The sequence below is a fragment of the Harmonia axyridis genome, chromosome 2, assembly GCF_914767665.1.
Source record: "Harmonia axyridis chromosome 2, icHarAxyr1.1, whole genome shotgun sequence".
Lineage (NCBI taxonomy): Eukaryota > Metazoa > Arthropoda > Insecta > Coleoptera > Coccinellidae > Harmonia > Harmonia axyridis.
Genome location: NC_059502.1, coordinates 6,176,423 through 6,192,000, shown reverse-complemented (window position 1 = coordinate 6,192,000; position 15,578 = coordinate 6,176,423). Strand labels below are relative to the sequence as shown.

Here is a 15,578-nt window from a genome sequence, read left to right as displayed (position 1 = left end):
TGCGCCAGTTCTACAGACTGGTGCTGTTGAAAGCAGAGATCTAATTTCCGTGACTTTTCGTTGGGTTGTTGAGAACTGCTGGTTGTGGGTATGTACATAATGGAAAGAGAGGATTTTAGTGTGGTGTTATAATTTTCTATGTGTCATCATGTCAATTTATGGTTGAGAACCGCTGGTTTTTTACTTTAGCTGAAAAGCTTTTGAAGTTAGATATCTTTCGTTGTATTTTTTTTTTTGCTGAGTGAAAACCAATGGAATGTAGTATGACTGAGAGGGGATTTTTTGTGATGTCTCACCATATCAATTTATGGTTGAGGACCGCTGATTTTTTTCGTCAATTGAAAGGCTTTTTAAGTTAGATATCTTTCGGTGTTTGTGTTTTTTCTTGCTAAGTAAAACTCAATTGAATAAAGTATGACTATGTGTTCTTCAATAACGAACAGTCAAATTGTTGATTTTAATACTTCAATCAATAGGTGTCGGGCCCTATCAGTAAAAAGGAATGTTTTCTTGAAAAATATTTCATCCCTTAACATTGTCTCCTTCAACAGTGATACAAGTACTCCAACTATTCAATACCTTCTCTGTAGAAAGAATCGTCTTTGTTTTGGAAATGAACTCAATACACGAAACTTGTTTCTATCCATTTTTCAGACATCACAAATATTTCTATCCAACTTTGAAATCTATATTCTCAAGATTTCAAGAAGCATACATCGTTTGAAGTTTGCTACTTAAAAATAAATGGTATGGCGCTGGTGGTGCCATCTGTGCGTTAATTCCAGCACTTATGGAATAATTTTATTGGCAAAGAGAGAGAGGAGACGACTGCAGAATATGAGTGAGACATATCATGTTTGTATCAGCTGACCGGAGGCAAAATATAGTTTTGATCGATTTTACATATTGAACTGGTCAATACTGTTATATAGTTGGTCAAAATTCAAATTTTATACTTTCTTCTTTATAGTAACATAATCGGTGTCTATATCTCTATTTCTATCTCTCTTTGCAGTTGAAGGTTGAAATCAATGATCTGCACTGCAGGATACTCCAAGGCGAATATATTCATTATTAGATCATTGATTTCAGTTTAAGATCAACAAATTTATTGAAATTGAACACAAAAATGTATTAAGATGTCCATAGAAATATAGTCTGATTGTAAATACAAGTGGATAAAGTAACCTTTCTTTCTACAGATGGCGCTATGAATACCGAAATTTCATGTGAGTTTCATGAAAATATGTGAAGATCAACTCAGCCAATCGCATTGAAACAATACTAAATCCAGAGATTTACTAACCTAGACGGAAGCTGATAATGCTGTTTGTTTTTTTCTTCAATTGATTAGCTTATCAAATATATTTTTTGCTTGTTGAGAGAAGCTGGCTTGGATTTCCTAATATTAACTAAATGAAGATTACGACACGTTTTTTGTGTTGAGGAAATGTTTCATTCTCTTTCATTTGGTTTATTCTAAGCAGTTGGTTAAGTTATATTTCTATGAATACCTATATTTTGTTAGATTTGTCAATATTCAATTTTTCGCGTATATTTCGATATTTTGCAGAGCAAAAATTATTCAGGAATATAATTCTGACCTTGACTGGGATATTGAGTTCTAATTTTATGACAATTCTATAAGCCAGTTCAGCAATCAAGTCGTTATATTTCATTATGTAGATTGACAATATGTCTATTAAAAATATGTAGATTTATACAGTTCCGACTCTGGCATGCAAATAATGATTCCACGTGAGAGACGATTATCACCTCATTGAATAAAATTTTATTTCAACAGACAAAACAAAATGAGTTTTTCTGATCACCTGACTCTTAATCCCAGAAATTACCTTTAACGATACTGTTATCAGCACATTACAACTTGAGATCAAGTGGAATGTGATAACATTGAGTGCTCTGGCAGCTATCATACTTATGAATTAAATACGCACGTATGTTTTTAAGTGGATAAACTCCTACGTTATCAGTACAGCGACCGTCCTTGAGATAGGCAAATCAACACTTTCTCAATTAGCATATGATTCAAGCAGATGGAATAATTCAGAATTCGATACGCAGTAGGATTAAAATTTGGAAGGAAGAGGCAACAACTGTGACGCGTCGAAATATGATAATAGGATATACAGCAAGGAGTGTCTTTCAATAAGTTCAGTCAGGTTTCAACTTTATTTTGACGTCTTCATCAGGGCTAGTTTGAAACATTTTTTTTTTTTTTGAAACAGGCTAATTTCATTGTTGTTGATTGCCATTTTCTTGTTAATATAATTGTGTCTTGACCCTGATATATCCTTGAGTCTTGGTAAAAACCTGCAATAATGTTAGTTTTCATCTCAAGTTTCCAATTATAACTTAATATTTCACGTTTAATTATGATGAGACCCATGCTCAGAGGATTTGAGGTCAAGTTTTTCTTCACAAAACAAAACAATTTTTGAAAAAATTGTAATTTGTTTTAATAGGCAGCAGATAGATAGACTGCTGCGGCTGAGAGTTCAGGAATTCAGCCAAGGCAGTCAATCTACTTTGCTAACGAGTTAGAAGAACTTACTCCTCCAGAAATGAGGAAGGCGGCAAAAAAAATTGATTGTCGGAAAATGTCAAATGTTTTATTCGCATTGAGAATAATCACTTTGCTGCCAAGGCAGGAATACTTTGCTGATTGAAATGTTTCTGCAAAATCAATATTTGTTGTCAATCGGAGCAAAAAATAGTTTTGTGAAGAAATACTTGAACTGAAAACCTTTTAAAATTCTCTTAATTTCTAAGCAAGAGAATGAAGTTGAAACTATCTAGTGTCGAGTGATTTTGAGCGTTCCTTCAATCATTCGCCATATAGCTATAGAATTGTATGTTATGCGATGAATGAATCACATTCCATCTCATTATTCAGTTTTATATCGACTGGGCATCTAGTAGGTATATGATAATAACATTTCATCTTAATCTACCCTGCAAATTTTGACCAGGCGGAAGGATATATTGGTGGAGGGTGTTTTTTTTAGAGCTATAGAACTTTAAATTGCAATGAAACAACGATGGATTATGCGATTGACATGAATTTTATTTATCCGCAAGAAAATCTTGTGGCATTACATTTCAAATATTATTTCTGGCATATGACCGCCACAGCTGTCTCGGATGTAGTCCAAACTGGACGTCCAATTTTTGATTACTTTTTCCAAAATTTATGGCCGTATATCGGCAATAACACGGCGAATGTTGTCTTCCAAATGGTTAAGGGTTTGTGGCTTATCTGCATATACCAATGACTTTACATAGCTCCATAGAAAGTAGTCTAGCGGTGATCACAAGAACTTGGAGGCCAAATTACAGGTCCAAAACGTGAAATTAGGCGGGCACGTGTCTTTCAATAAATCGATTGTGGCACGAGCTGTGTGACATGTTGCGCCGTCTTATTGGAACCACAGCTCCTGGACATCATGGTTGTTCAATTCAGGAATGAAAAGGTTTGTAATCATTGCTCTATACCGATCACCATTGACTGTAACGTTCTGGCCATCATCGTTTTTGAAGAAGTACGGACCAATGATTCCACCAGCCCATAAAGCGCACCAAACAGTCAGTTTTTCGGGATGTAACGGTGTTTCGACATACAATTGAGGATTAGCTTCACTCCAAATCCGACAGTTTTGTTTGTTGACGTAGCCATTCAACCAGAAGTGCGCTTCATCGCTAAACAAAATAAAATGGACGTAGTGCGCGATACGTATTCCGCACAGAACCATTATTTTCGAAATAAAATTGCACTATTTGCAAGCGTTGGTCAGGCCTGAGTCTATTCATGATGAATTGCCAAGCCAAACTGAGAATAAATCACTTGACAGCTGTCAAATCAGTCGCCATCTTGAACAGTAATGCCAACTTAAAGTTGTATACCTCGAAAAAAAACACCCATTAGTAGGTACATGATAATAACATTTCATCTTAATCTACCCCGCGAATATCGACCAGACGGAAGGATATATTGATATTTGTAGACATATCAGCGTCATCATTCAAGATAATTTCCGGTTAAAAATTCGAAAATTACAACAAGAATTAAGTAAGATAGCTTCATTTGAAGATTACTACCCAAAATCCACTCCAAAACCTTGCCAAGCCTCCTCAATCATCTAATTTTACGTCCTAGAATGGAATCGTCTCCAACCAAGACCCAAGTTCACTCTCCAATAAATATCTCGCAGAGTTCTGTAAACGAATTTTAATTTTAATGACTCACTCCGCAGGACTCATGTACTTCAGATGCTAATTGAGTATGCCTTATCTCATGCAGCGTATTCGGGAACGTGGAAGTTGAGGCGTCGAATTTGTTTAGAATTAAATTTTATTATGCCGACATTTTGGCGATACGTCACTCGGAGTTGCTTAATTAACGGAATTATCCGAAGGTAGCGCTGTTGAAGTTTCTGCTGGAGTAAGCCGAGGTTTTATTGGCCACAGAGATATTGGGGTTGTTTTCGAGCTAGAGGTAATGTCGTAAAGTTATAATGCTGTTTATAAACAAGAGATTTTTTTCGAATTGAATATTTGTCTTGAATTTTCTTTGGTTCTGATGAAGAGCTTAAAATTTTGCACGGTACTTAAATTTGTTGCGTCATAGCAAAGCCCAAAATCTCAATTCTGCCGGTGTTGTGATCGCGGAAATATTGGGCAATTTTTTTTCTCTGTGCTTTTTAATTTCCATTGCAACGAGGTTCGTGATGATCCTGACCTCTCAATTCATAGGCGTACTTTTAATGTGTATAAATCATCGCTACACCGCATTTTACGAAAATATCTGAAGCAGAACCCCTAAAAAATTTTTTTGGTGCAAGATATGAAAAGCCAAGATGTCATTCAGAGGTTAGAATTCGTAAACTAGGTAAATCATATATTTATATTATGGACAGTGATAGCGACTTAGAAGTATCGGGTGTTTTTTTTTCGAGGTATATAACTTTAAGTTGGCATTACTGTTCAAGATGGCGACCGATTTAACAGCTGTCAAGTGATTTATTCTCAGTTTGGTTTGGAAATTCATCATGAATAGACTCACGCCTGAACAACGCTTGCAAATAGTGCAATTTCATTTCGAAAATAATGGTTTTGTGCGATATGCGTATCGCGCACTACGTCCATTAGCGATGAAGCGCACTTCTGGTTGAATGGCTACGTCAACAAACAAAACTGCCACATTTGGAGTGAAGCTGATCCTCAAGTGCATGTCGAAACACCGTTACATCCAGAAAAACTGACTGTTTGGTGCGCTTTATGGGCTGGTGGAATCATTGGCTCGTACTTCTTCAAAAACGATGATGGCCAGAACGTTACAGTTAATGGTGATCGGTATAGAGCCATAATTACTAACTTTTTTATTCCTGAATTGAACAACCATTATGTCCAGGAGCTGTGGTTTCAACAAGACGGCACAACATGTCACACAGCTCGTGCCACAATCGATTTATTGAAAGACACGTTTGGTGACCACCGAATTTCACGTTTTGGACCTGTGAATTGGCCTCCAAGATCTTGTGATTTAACACCGCTAAATTACTTTCTGCATACTCGTGCGCGCTTATACTAAATAAGGGGATTCCTCGAGCGAGAGAGACTGTAGCATTCGCCAGTGTGACTTCATTAGTAGTTTTCCAACATTTTTATGAAATCTTTTGGTTGATTTTAGTAGTTTCAGTGATATCTTCTAAAAATTGGCCGAAATGGCCAAGGATTTTTTATCAAGGCCAGCATCTTCTGCTCCTATTTAAAGAAAATTTTTCAGAGCTGCTCTTTTAGTTACAAAAACCCAGAAATAAGGAAGGTGGCAAAAAAATTGATTGCCAGAAAATGTCGAATGTTTTATTCGCATTGACAAAAATCACTTTGCAGCCTAAGCAGGAAAAGTAACACTTTGCTGATTAATATGTGTCTGCAAAATCAATACATGCTGTCAATAGGAGAAAAACGATTGTATCGAAAACCTACTGACTTACAACTCACAAAATCCTAAGAGAAATCAACATTGTTTCTTTCAAAAATATATTCACTCCAATTCACTCTGTTGCTTCAGAAAGCAAACACGAGGATCATTCAAACCAATTATGTAATCAGAATAATTATTGGTCGACGTGCTACTCACCTAACCTAATCTTCGATAACACTATCGCATAGAGATAAACCATAGATGAATATAAGATATCCCTGAGGGGATCACAACTTGATGACCCTGCTTATCATCCTAAATCTACATTCCTTCCACAATGACCTGTCTATTAAGCCGAGTATCAAGACGATCCAGATTATGTCAGCATTGTCAGCTGATCGACGTTGTCAGATTTTGTTTTTTTCTTTGGATTGCGAGTTAGTTGTTTCCGATAATACTGATCGTAAAGAAAACTTTTTGGTCACTCTCGGCATGAAAATAATTATTGGCCTCAACTTTCTACAATTTCAATTCGATTCTTTCTAAAGTTTTGCCGTAAAGTGTTCCTTTCAAGATTCGGCTTTTCCTGGCTTAAGATACGAGTTCAGCACACGTAGAAGTAAAATTTTCACGATCTCCACATCTCAAATTCTTATGATTGGAATGAAATTTGCTATGCTATTTTTTCAATAAAAAGATTCATTTTGAAGAGTCCGCTATCAGGGTAGCTGTCACTTTCGAGTCGGTCATCTTTTGATATTTGAGGAGTAAAAACTATGCCATATTTAAAAATGAAACAATACATACTTCAACAATGTATTGAAATTGTTAAATCTTCCTACAAAAATGGTGATAATTTCGCAGTAACAAAACTAAAGCACTTTTGGGTCGTCGTGAAGCAATTTGAACTGTTGAGACAAGTTAATGATGTGAAGATACTAAATCCTGTGTGACGACCGAGATTGAAAACCCTTGTAAAAATCAAATTTCAATAACTTTCTGATACACTATCGCTAGATTCGAATTAGTGAGTTTTATACATTTCAGCCATCAATTTTCCTGATATTTATGAAACAATTCATGAATTCCAACTTCTTATTTATTCTGCAAACGTAATATCATTGATTTCCTGTAATCTTCTGTTCTACTGAACAAACAATAATCTTACATTTGAATGTTATTTTTCTTTCGAAAAGAGTTAGTACTCAGCACTGGCAACAATGATATCTTTTATCAATAATCACTGCGACTAATCGAACAATTTAACGACTGAATAACCAATTTTGAACCAGTAACTGTTTACGAGTCACGCCAGTGAGTGTGTTCGTTGCGGTACCAGATTTGAACAAAAAGAACGTTTTGTGTTAACTCCAAAATGGCCAAAATAAGTGTGGATTTACCAGATATAGAGGTAGGATTTGAAATTTTTATTTTATTCTCATCTATTCGAACAAAAATGGTTCATTACATATCATCTTAAAAAAAATATTCAAAATTTGATCAATTGAAAACTAATTTTTTACACTTTTGAATTTTGATGAGAATGGTGGTAGTTTCACGGTGATAAGAATAGCCAGAAACACAGCTTTTGTATTTCAAATATTCCAAGATAATATCTATTAATTTGGGAACTTGGATGATCAAAGCGGTAAAACATTATATGCAAACTTCAAATTTCACATAAATATGTTTTTCAAAATTCTCTATGGCATCGCTTTCGATCACCTCTTTGATCATTGATGCTTCTCTAGAAAAGAAAGATTGAGAAATGTTTTTCTATACTGAATCATGATTTATTCACAGAATCTGATGGCCTTACAGCCAAAAGTCAGGAAGTATGTAAATTTGGTACCTACAGCAACCACAAAAAAGAACAAGGAACATTGGAAAAGAAACGCAGATAACAACTGTAAGGTATGTATGAAATATTTGCAAATCCTATTCAGAGACTATTGTACACCTGTACACATAATAAATTTCGAACTGATGCTGAATTCTAGGAATTTCGTAACTATACTTAGTTGTTCAGAAATTTGGTTTCCTGTTGATTTCAGAACTACAGAATCAATCGCGATGAAATTTTGCATTTGGAATAAGAATTTTCAATGGATTCGGTCTTAATTCGATAAAAATTCATTATAGATAAAATAAAATAAGTAATTGCCACTAATCTAAAAGAGAGATTTGTAAAAATTACTTTGAATGCAGACAATTCGACACTTTTACAATATCAGCCAATATTTCCGTGACCATAACACTGCAAGATTTGACCCTTCGAGTATTGATATGAAATTATAATTATTTTGAGATTTGGAAAAATACAATAAAACAACAATAAAAGTGAAATTGATATCTCAACTCAATATGATGATTTGTTTTCTCTATTGAATAATATCTCTCGTAATAAAAATGTCTATAAACCAGAACAAATACAAAGTTCACTGTACAATAATATAATACATCTAAAAAAACACTAACATAAAATCCTATTATAGTCTCTTCAAAAAAAAAAAAATCTACACCGGATTTGAACCAACGATTAAGTTGGATAAAATGTTGTCTTTCATCAAAGAGTATATCTACCTTGTTACAAGAGCATTGCTACATCTACCTCTCTCATAATTTCTCATACATTCGTATGCGGAAGTTATATACAATATGCCTCCAACATGAATTGGGTTCTGCAGCGTGTAATATCGAAGATGCAATCTTGCATTTCCGTTATTCGAAGAGCATCAAATTCTCCATGGAAATAATGGAACTTGCTTGTGAGTGTTCTTCAATAGGAAAGTTCATTGCGGTGGAATTTATTGCACCTCCACTGTTTTATCTTTATTGGTTTGTAGGTATAAGATATAAGAATATCGATAAAGGAAGATTGGATTTGCTTTTGATAGAGCTAGAAGTGCTACAAATTATTTAAGTTCGCTTGAATAACTCATCTACTGGGTGTGAATACTTAGCTTTCTTTTGTCGAATTCTGATGAAAACAATTTTTATATTTCTTTCTCATCTTTGATGGGTGGTGTATATCTGAATTGATATCTTTTGCAGACTTTGTAGTTCTTCACAACCGCAGAGTGGAATGTCTTTTTGGTACAGTCAACTCGCATATTTAAAGCAAATATGAGCTCGATATCCTTGAAAGTTGTAGCTTGTTACAAGGAAGGGTTACTAAGACCAAAATATAGACGCTAATTTTTTCTCTGAACCAGATTCAGTTATGAATTTTTCCCATCGAGAATCAGAAGCATTACAAAATTTCTAACATACCTTCTTCGATTTGTAGAAATGCCCCAGCCTCGAAAACGACTTCACAGACATAAAACCAACCACCCTCAGTGAACGCGCAGCTTTGAAAGAAGCAGCCAGGTGTTTGAAATGCGCTGATGCCCCCTGCCAAAAGTCATGTCCAACTCAACTAGACATCAAATCCTTCATAACAAGCATCGCCAACAAGGTAAGAACAATCCGACCAGATCCAAAATTGGTAAGTTTAACAATTTCAGTTTTAGAACTATTACGGGGCTGCCAAAGCCATCTTCTCCGACAACCCCTTGGGTATCACATGCGGCATGGTTTGTCCTACCAGCGACCTCTGTGTGGGAGGCTGCAATCTGCAAGCAAGTGAAGAAGGCCCTATCAATATCGGTGGATTGCAACAGTTTGCCACTGAAGTGTTCAGCAAGATGGGAATTAGGCAGATTAGAGATCCCAAGACACCTTTACCGAAATATCCTTCCAAGAAGATTGTGCTGTTAGGAGCTGGACCAGCTTCTTTGTCTTGTGCTACTTTCTTGGGGAGATTGGGTTATAATAACATCACCATTTACGAGAAGGCCCCATATGCTGGCGGACTGAGGTAAGTCTTATTCCAAAAAAGATTTCAAATTATCTAGTATATTCTAGCAATGATCATTTCAACCAGAAATGTATGTTCACTATTCATCTTCTTTAAAAACCTAACTTCTGTTGCAGCTCTAGAGAAATTCCCCAATACCGTCTGCCCATCGACATAGTCAACTTCGAAATCAACATGGTCAAAGATTTGGGCGTGAAGATCGAGTACGGAAGAGAACTATCCACCAAAGACCTCACCCTAGAAAAACTCCTCAAAGACTCAGCTGCAGTCTTCGTTGGTATCGGCTTGCCCCAACCAAAGGTAGATCCGATCTTTGTAGGCCTCACCGAATCCATGGGTTTCTACACATCCAAATCCTTCCTTCCTAAAGTCTCAGAAGTCAGCAAGAAGGGTCTATGCGCCTGCAAATCTTCCAAAGACTTGCCACGTCTAGGTGGAAACGTCATAGTTTTGGGAGCTGGTGACACTGCCTTCGACTGCGCAACATCCGCTTTGAGATGTGGTGCAAGAAGGGTTTATGTTGTGTTCAGAAGTGGTTTTACTGATATCAGGGCCGTACCTGAAGAGGTAGAAGAAAATATTTTTTATGGTTTCCTCATCTAATTCGTATTTTTTCAAGGTGCAATTAGCAGTGGAGGAGAAATGTGAGCTCATAGGATTCCTCACCCCAGACTCTGTGACCGTTAAAGGTGGTAAGATCGTATCTGTGACATTTGCAAGAAGGGAACAAAATGATGACGGCCAGTGGATTGTTGATAAGGAACAACTGACAACGTTGAAGGCTAACTACGTTATTACTGCGTTTGGATCTGGAATTGAGAGCTCAGATAGTAAGTTAAATTCTTCCTTGATGCTGTGAATGTATTTTTATTGTATACATATTTCAGTTGTTGAAGCATTGAGCCCCATCAAGCTTACCAGGAGTAATCTTCCGGAGATTAACACCAACACTCTGGCAACGTCGCATCCCCAAGTGTGGTGCGGTGGTGACCTGGTTGGGGTTGGAGGCACCACAGTGGAGGCAGTAAACGACGGTAAAGTGGCAGCTTGGCAGATCCACTGCCATCTAGAAGGACTTCCTAAGGACACCAAGCCAAAATTACCTCTTTTCTTCACCGAGATAGATATGGTGGATATTTCTGTAGATTTTTGCGGTATGAAGTTTGAGAATCCCTTCGGATTAGCTTCTGCCCCGCCTACTACAAGTACAGCTATGATGAGAAGGGCGTTTGAACAAGGTTGGGCGTTTGCTGTCACCAAAACTTTTACTTTAGAGGACGTAAGTAAATTTTTTATTGAGAAATTTAGGCTTAATATGAAAAAGGCTTTCTAGCGATGATCCTGTCGGTTTTTGACAAAAAGTTTCGTTTAAAACTGCGATTGCTATATTCATAGCTATCTTGATCTTCCGAGGTATCTTTGCCTTCGAGATCAAAGAAAAGCTATGATTAAAATACCCTTGACGATGTCTAGCGAAGTTGTGGGCGAAGCATCCAAAGAAAAACCAACCAAGCAAAGATCACGGCTAGAAAGCCCAGAATTTGAAAACTCTGTAGAACAACCTTGAAAAGTCTTCAGCATTATATAAAGTCGATATGGGTCATCATTGAGTTTTGTTTTATTTATTTATTTATATTTTTCAAAATACTTTTTTTCCTAAAAACTACCAATATTTGTCTGTTCATTAGTACTTAATTTCGTAACGTTCAAAACAAATAGCTTATTTCATTTGAAGAGCGTCTTGAAAAGTTCTCCTACACATAAAATAATTATACTACTATTTCATTCATTACTTTTTCATACAAATTTGTTTACATTTACAGATGATGTGCACGAACGTTTCACCTAGAATAGTCAGAGGAATAACATCAGGTCAAAACTTCGGACCCCAACAAGGTTCCTTCTTGAACATCGAAGTATTCTCCGAGAAATATACGGAGACTTGGATCAGAGGCATTGCAGAATTGAAGAAAGATTTCCCTAACAAGGTGAGCCATTTCGTATGAAAAAATCGAATTTCGGTTTTCAATGAAATCTTGTTTACAGATAGTGATTGCAAGTATATCGGCGCCATTTGTAGAGGAAGATTGGTTCGCCTTGTCAACAAGGTGCGAAAAAGCTGGGGCAGATGCATTAGAACTCAATTTGTCATGTCCTCATGGTGTAGGCGAGAGAGGCATGGGATTGGCTTGTGGCCAGGTAAATAACAAAAATTTTTGCAATTATAAATACAAATCGTACAGCGAATCGTTGAATGGGGTCATCCGTCACATAATATTCCAGAACAATCTTTTTGGAAACAATAAGTTACAATCTCTGATTTCATCAGGGGGGCAATATAAAATTCTTGGAAGAAATTCTGGGAAAGAATATGTTCCAAGCTTATAAAGCTATTTATTGACTTGAGCAATTCCGAATCACAACTATTTGCAAGTTATTCAAAACATGCGAAAGGCGTTTGAATATCAACTAATAGCTCGATATCCCTTACAGAAACCAGAATTAGTCGAACAAATTTCAAAGTGGGTCACTACAGCTGTAAAGATTCCTGTTTTCATCAAAGTTACACCAAATGTGACAGATGTGGTCGATATTGCTAGGGCTGCTCAAAAAGGTAACATTTTCTCATACTTTATTATTCAAATAATTAGTTGAATGAAAATATCCAAAGGTGGTGCACATGGAGTGGCAACTATAAACACAGTTTCTGGATTGATGAGTCTCACAGCCAATGGATCACCTTGGCCAGCAGTTGGAACTGAGAAAAGAACTACGTATGGTGGAGTCAGTGGAACTGCAACAAGACCTGTAGGCTTAAAAGCTGTATCTTCCATAGCCCGTGCCTTACCTGATCTCTGTATTCAAGGTAAACCTTAATATTTAAATAGCTACTTCTTTTCTAACTCTATATTTCGTAGGTGTTGGTGGAATAGATTCTGCAGAATCTGCTCTTCAATTCATACAGTGTGGTGCAGGTGTTCTGCAGGTGTGCAGTGCTGTTCAAAATCAAGATTTCACCTTAATTGATGACTACTGCACTGGACTAAAGGCTCTGTTATATCTAGATGGACGTTTATCTGGTTGGGATGGACAAAGTCCACCTACCTTCAAACATCAACTGGGGAAACCTGTTATCAGTCTTTATGATTCAGATGGCAAGGTAAGCAAGGAGTAACACTCATCCTTTCGATGATATTCAACTAGATGTTCTCATATCAATATTATCTCATACATAGTATGACCCAAAAGAGGCATGTTTCATTTTGTTTTTTGCAGAAATTGCCCAATTTTGGAGAGTATAAGAAGAAGAGGGAACAACAATTAGCAAATTTACATAAAGATGGTACTTACGAAGAAAAACTTGTGTTGCATCATGGTGACCCTAATAAAGACATACTGAATTTCCCTAGCAGCAATAGTATCAATGGATTCAAGACTGTACCTAAAGTCAAAGACGTACTTGGTAGAGCACTAAATAATATAAGAACTTATGGAGAATTAGATAATAAAAAACAAGTTGTAGCTCTTATAGACGACGTGAGTAACTTCTACCAAATAAACCACTTGAACCAATGTTGACCAATTTTTTTTAGGATATGTGTATCAATTGTGGAAAATGCTACATGACCTGCAATGATTCTGGTTACCAAGCTATCAGATTTGATGCTAAAACTCACATTCCTAAAGTAACAGACGATTGTACTGGATGTACATTATGTTTATCAGTTTGTCCCATAATAGATTGTATATCGTAAGTCAGACCTTTTTCAGTAGAAGATTTTTCTTGATGATTCATTAATTTTCAGAATGGTACCTAAAACAATTCCACACGTGATCAAAAGAGGATTCAAAGGAGATCAACCAGTGGAGCTGGTTCATCCTTTGAATGGTCAAGTTGTTGGGTAAAAATCTATTTGTGTGCGGAGGTCTACAAGATACGAAGATGATATTTTTCGAACAAATTTTTATTATTACAGAATGTGATGTAGATGTAGATTTAAATCACTGAATGAAGCACTGTGCATTATGCAATGTATTTTCATTCAATATTGTTATTGATTTTTTATGTAATTGATACATCTCACATAAGTACAGATATAACATCAATAAATGCTATTTAGCTAGGGTTTTTGTTTGATTTCAGCTTCATATCTCTTTCAAAAATAATGTATTGCTTTTCTTCCGTTTATGAAGATCCTGTAGGACACTAAAGATTAATTATCGGAAATAATAAACTTGAAATGATTACAATATATCCTACCGTCGCAGGTTTAATGCTACAATCACAGTATCCATAAATGCGAATAATAATAGCATTGTCATTATAACTGAACTGCAATGTTATAACCGTCGTAAAAATAACACCAAGTCATAAAAGCGTCGAATTACAGATATTAAACTGGACAAAAATTAGTGACACTCGTTTTATGAATAATAGTATATTTAAGGTTAGTGTGTTTGTTGCTAAAAGCTGACATAAATTTTATTCGCCGTGAGTTGTTAAAAATTGGGGTTATGTTATTGAAAGAAAAATTGTTGAATGGAATATACTGATGGAAACAAAGAAGAAAAAGGTCTTGTTCTGATGCATTAAGAATTTGTGAAGGGTATTTTTTTAGAGCTATAGAACTTTAAATTGCAATAAAACAACGATGGATTATTCGATTTACATGAATTTTATTTATCCGCAAGATAATCTTGTGGCATAACATTTTAAATATGACTTCTGGCATATGACCGTCACGGCTGGCTCGGATGTAGTCCAATCTGAACGTCCTATTTTCGATGACTTTTTCCAACATTTGTGGCCCTATATCGGCAATAACAAATGGTCAAGGGTTTGTGGCTTATCCGCATAGACCCATGACTTTACATAGCCCCACAGAAAGTAGTCTAGCGGTGTTAAATCACAAGATTTTGGAGGCCAATGCACAGGTCCAGAATGTGAAATTAGAAGGTCACCAAACGTGTCTTTCAATAAATCAATTGTGGCACGAGCTGTGTCACATGTTGCGCCGTCTTGTTGGAACCACAGCTCCTGAACATCATGGTTGTTCAATTCAGGAATGACAGAGTTAGAAATCATGGCTCTACAGCGATCACCATTGTCTGTAACGTTCTGGCCATCATCGTTTTTGAAGAAGTACGGACCAACGATTCCACCAGCCCATAAAGCGCACCAAACAGACAGTTTTTCTGGATGTAACTGTATGTTTCGACATACACTTGAGGATTAGCTTCACTCCAAATGCGGCAGTTTTGTTTGTTGACGTAGCCATTCAACCAGAAGTGCGCTTCATCGCTAAACAAAATAAAATGGACGTAGTGCGCGATACGTATTCCGCACAGAACCATTATTTTCGAAATGAAATTACACTATTTGCAAGCGTTGTTCAGGCGTGAGTCTATTCATGATACATTGCCAAACCAAACTGAGAATAAACCACTTGACAGCTGTTAAATCTGTTGCCATCTTGACCAGTAATGCAAACTTAAAGTTATATACCTTGAAAAAAACAGCCGTTACTAGTACAGAAGGTATAATAGACGTTGATAATTTGCTTTGCATGGAAATGCTCTTCAACCCCATTATAACAATAATTGTGACAATATGATAGAGCAATCTGTTCAGAGTTGAGCGCTCAAAAATAAAGCTCTTACAGCATTAGCTATACAAAGTAGATGAAATACTCTATGACAATTTCCTCTTTCGAATATCCCAAATACGACTCAAACTCAAAGAAAATAAATTCCTCCTTCCACGTTACC

General features: G+C 36.2%; 1 protein-coding gene across 1 annotated transcript; it reads left to right on the top strand.

Moving 5' to 3' along the window:
• The first annotated feature begins 7,203 nt into the window (after positions 1 to 7,203).
• On the top strand, positions 7,204 to 13,934 carry LOC123672895 (dihydropyrimidine dehydrogenase [NADP(+)]). Its single transcript, XM_045607224.1, has 15 exons — positions 7,204 to 7,358; positions 7,751 to 7,861; positions 9,237 to 9,407; positions 9,463 to 9,809; positions 9,926 to 10,376; positions 10,429 to 10,639; positions 10,697 to 11,088; positions 11,633 to 11,797; positions 11,856 to 12,008; positions 12,303 to 12,423; positions 12,481 to 12,675; positions 12,728 to 12,969; positions 13,086 to 13,346; positions 13,403 to 13,560; positions 13,616 to 13,934. Exons 1-15 carry the CDS (start codon positions 7,323 to 7,325, stop codon positions 13,713 to 13,715), a joined length of 3,114 nt encoding a protein of 1,037 aa, XP_045463180.1. The 5' UTR covers positions 7,204 to 7,322; the 3' UTR covers positions 13,716 to 13,934.
• Positions 13,935 to 15,578: the final 1,644 nt, after the last annotated feature.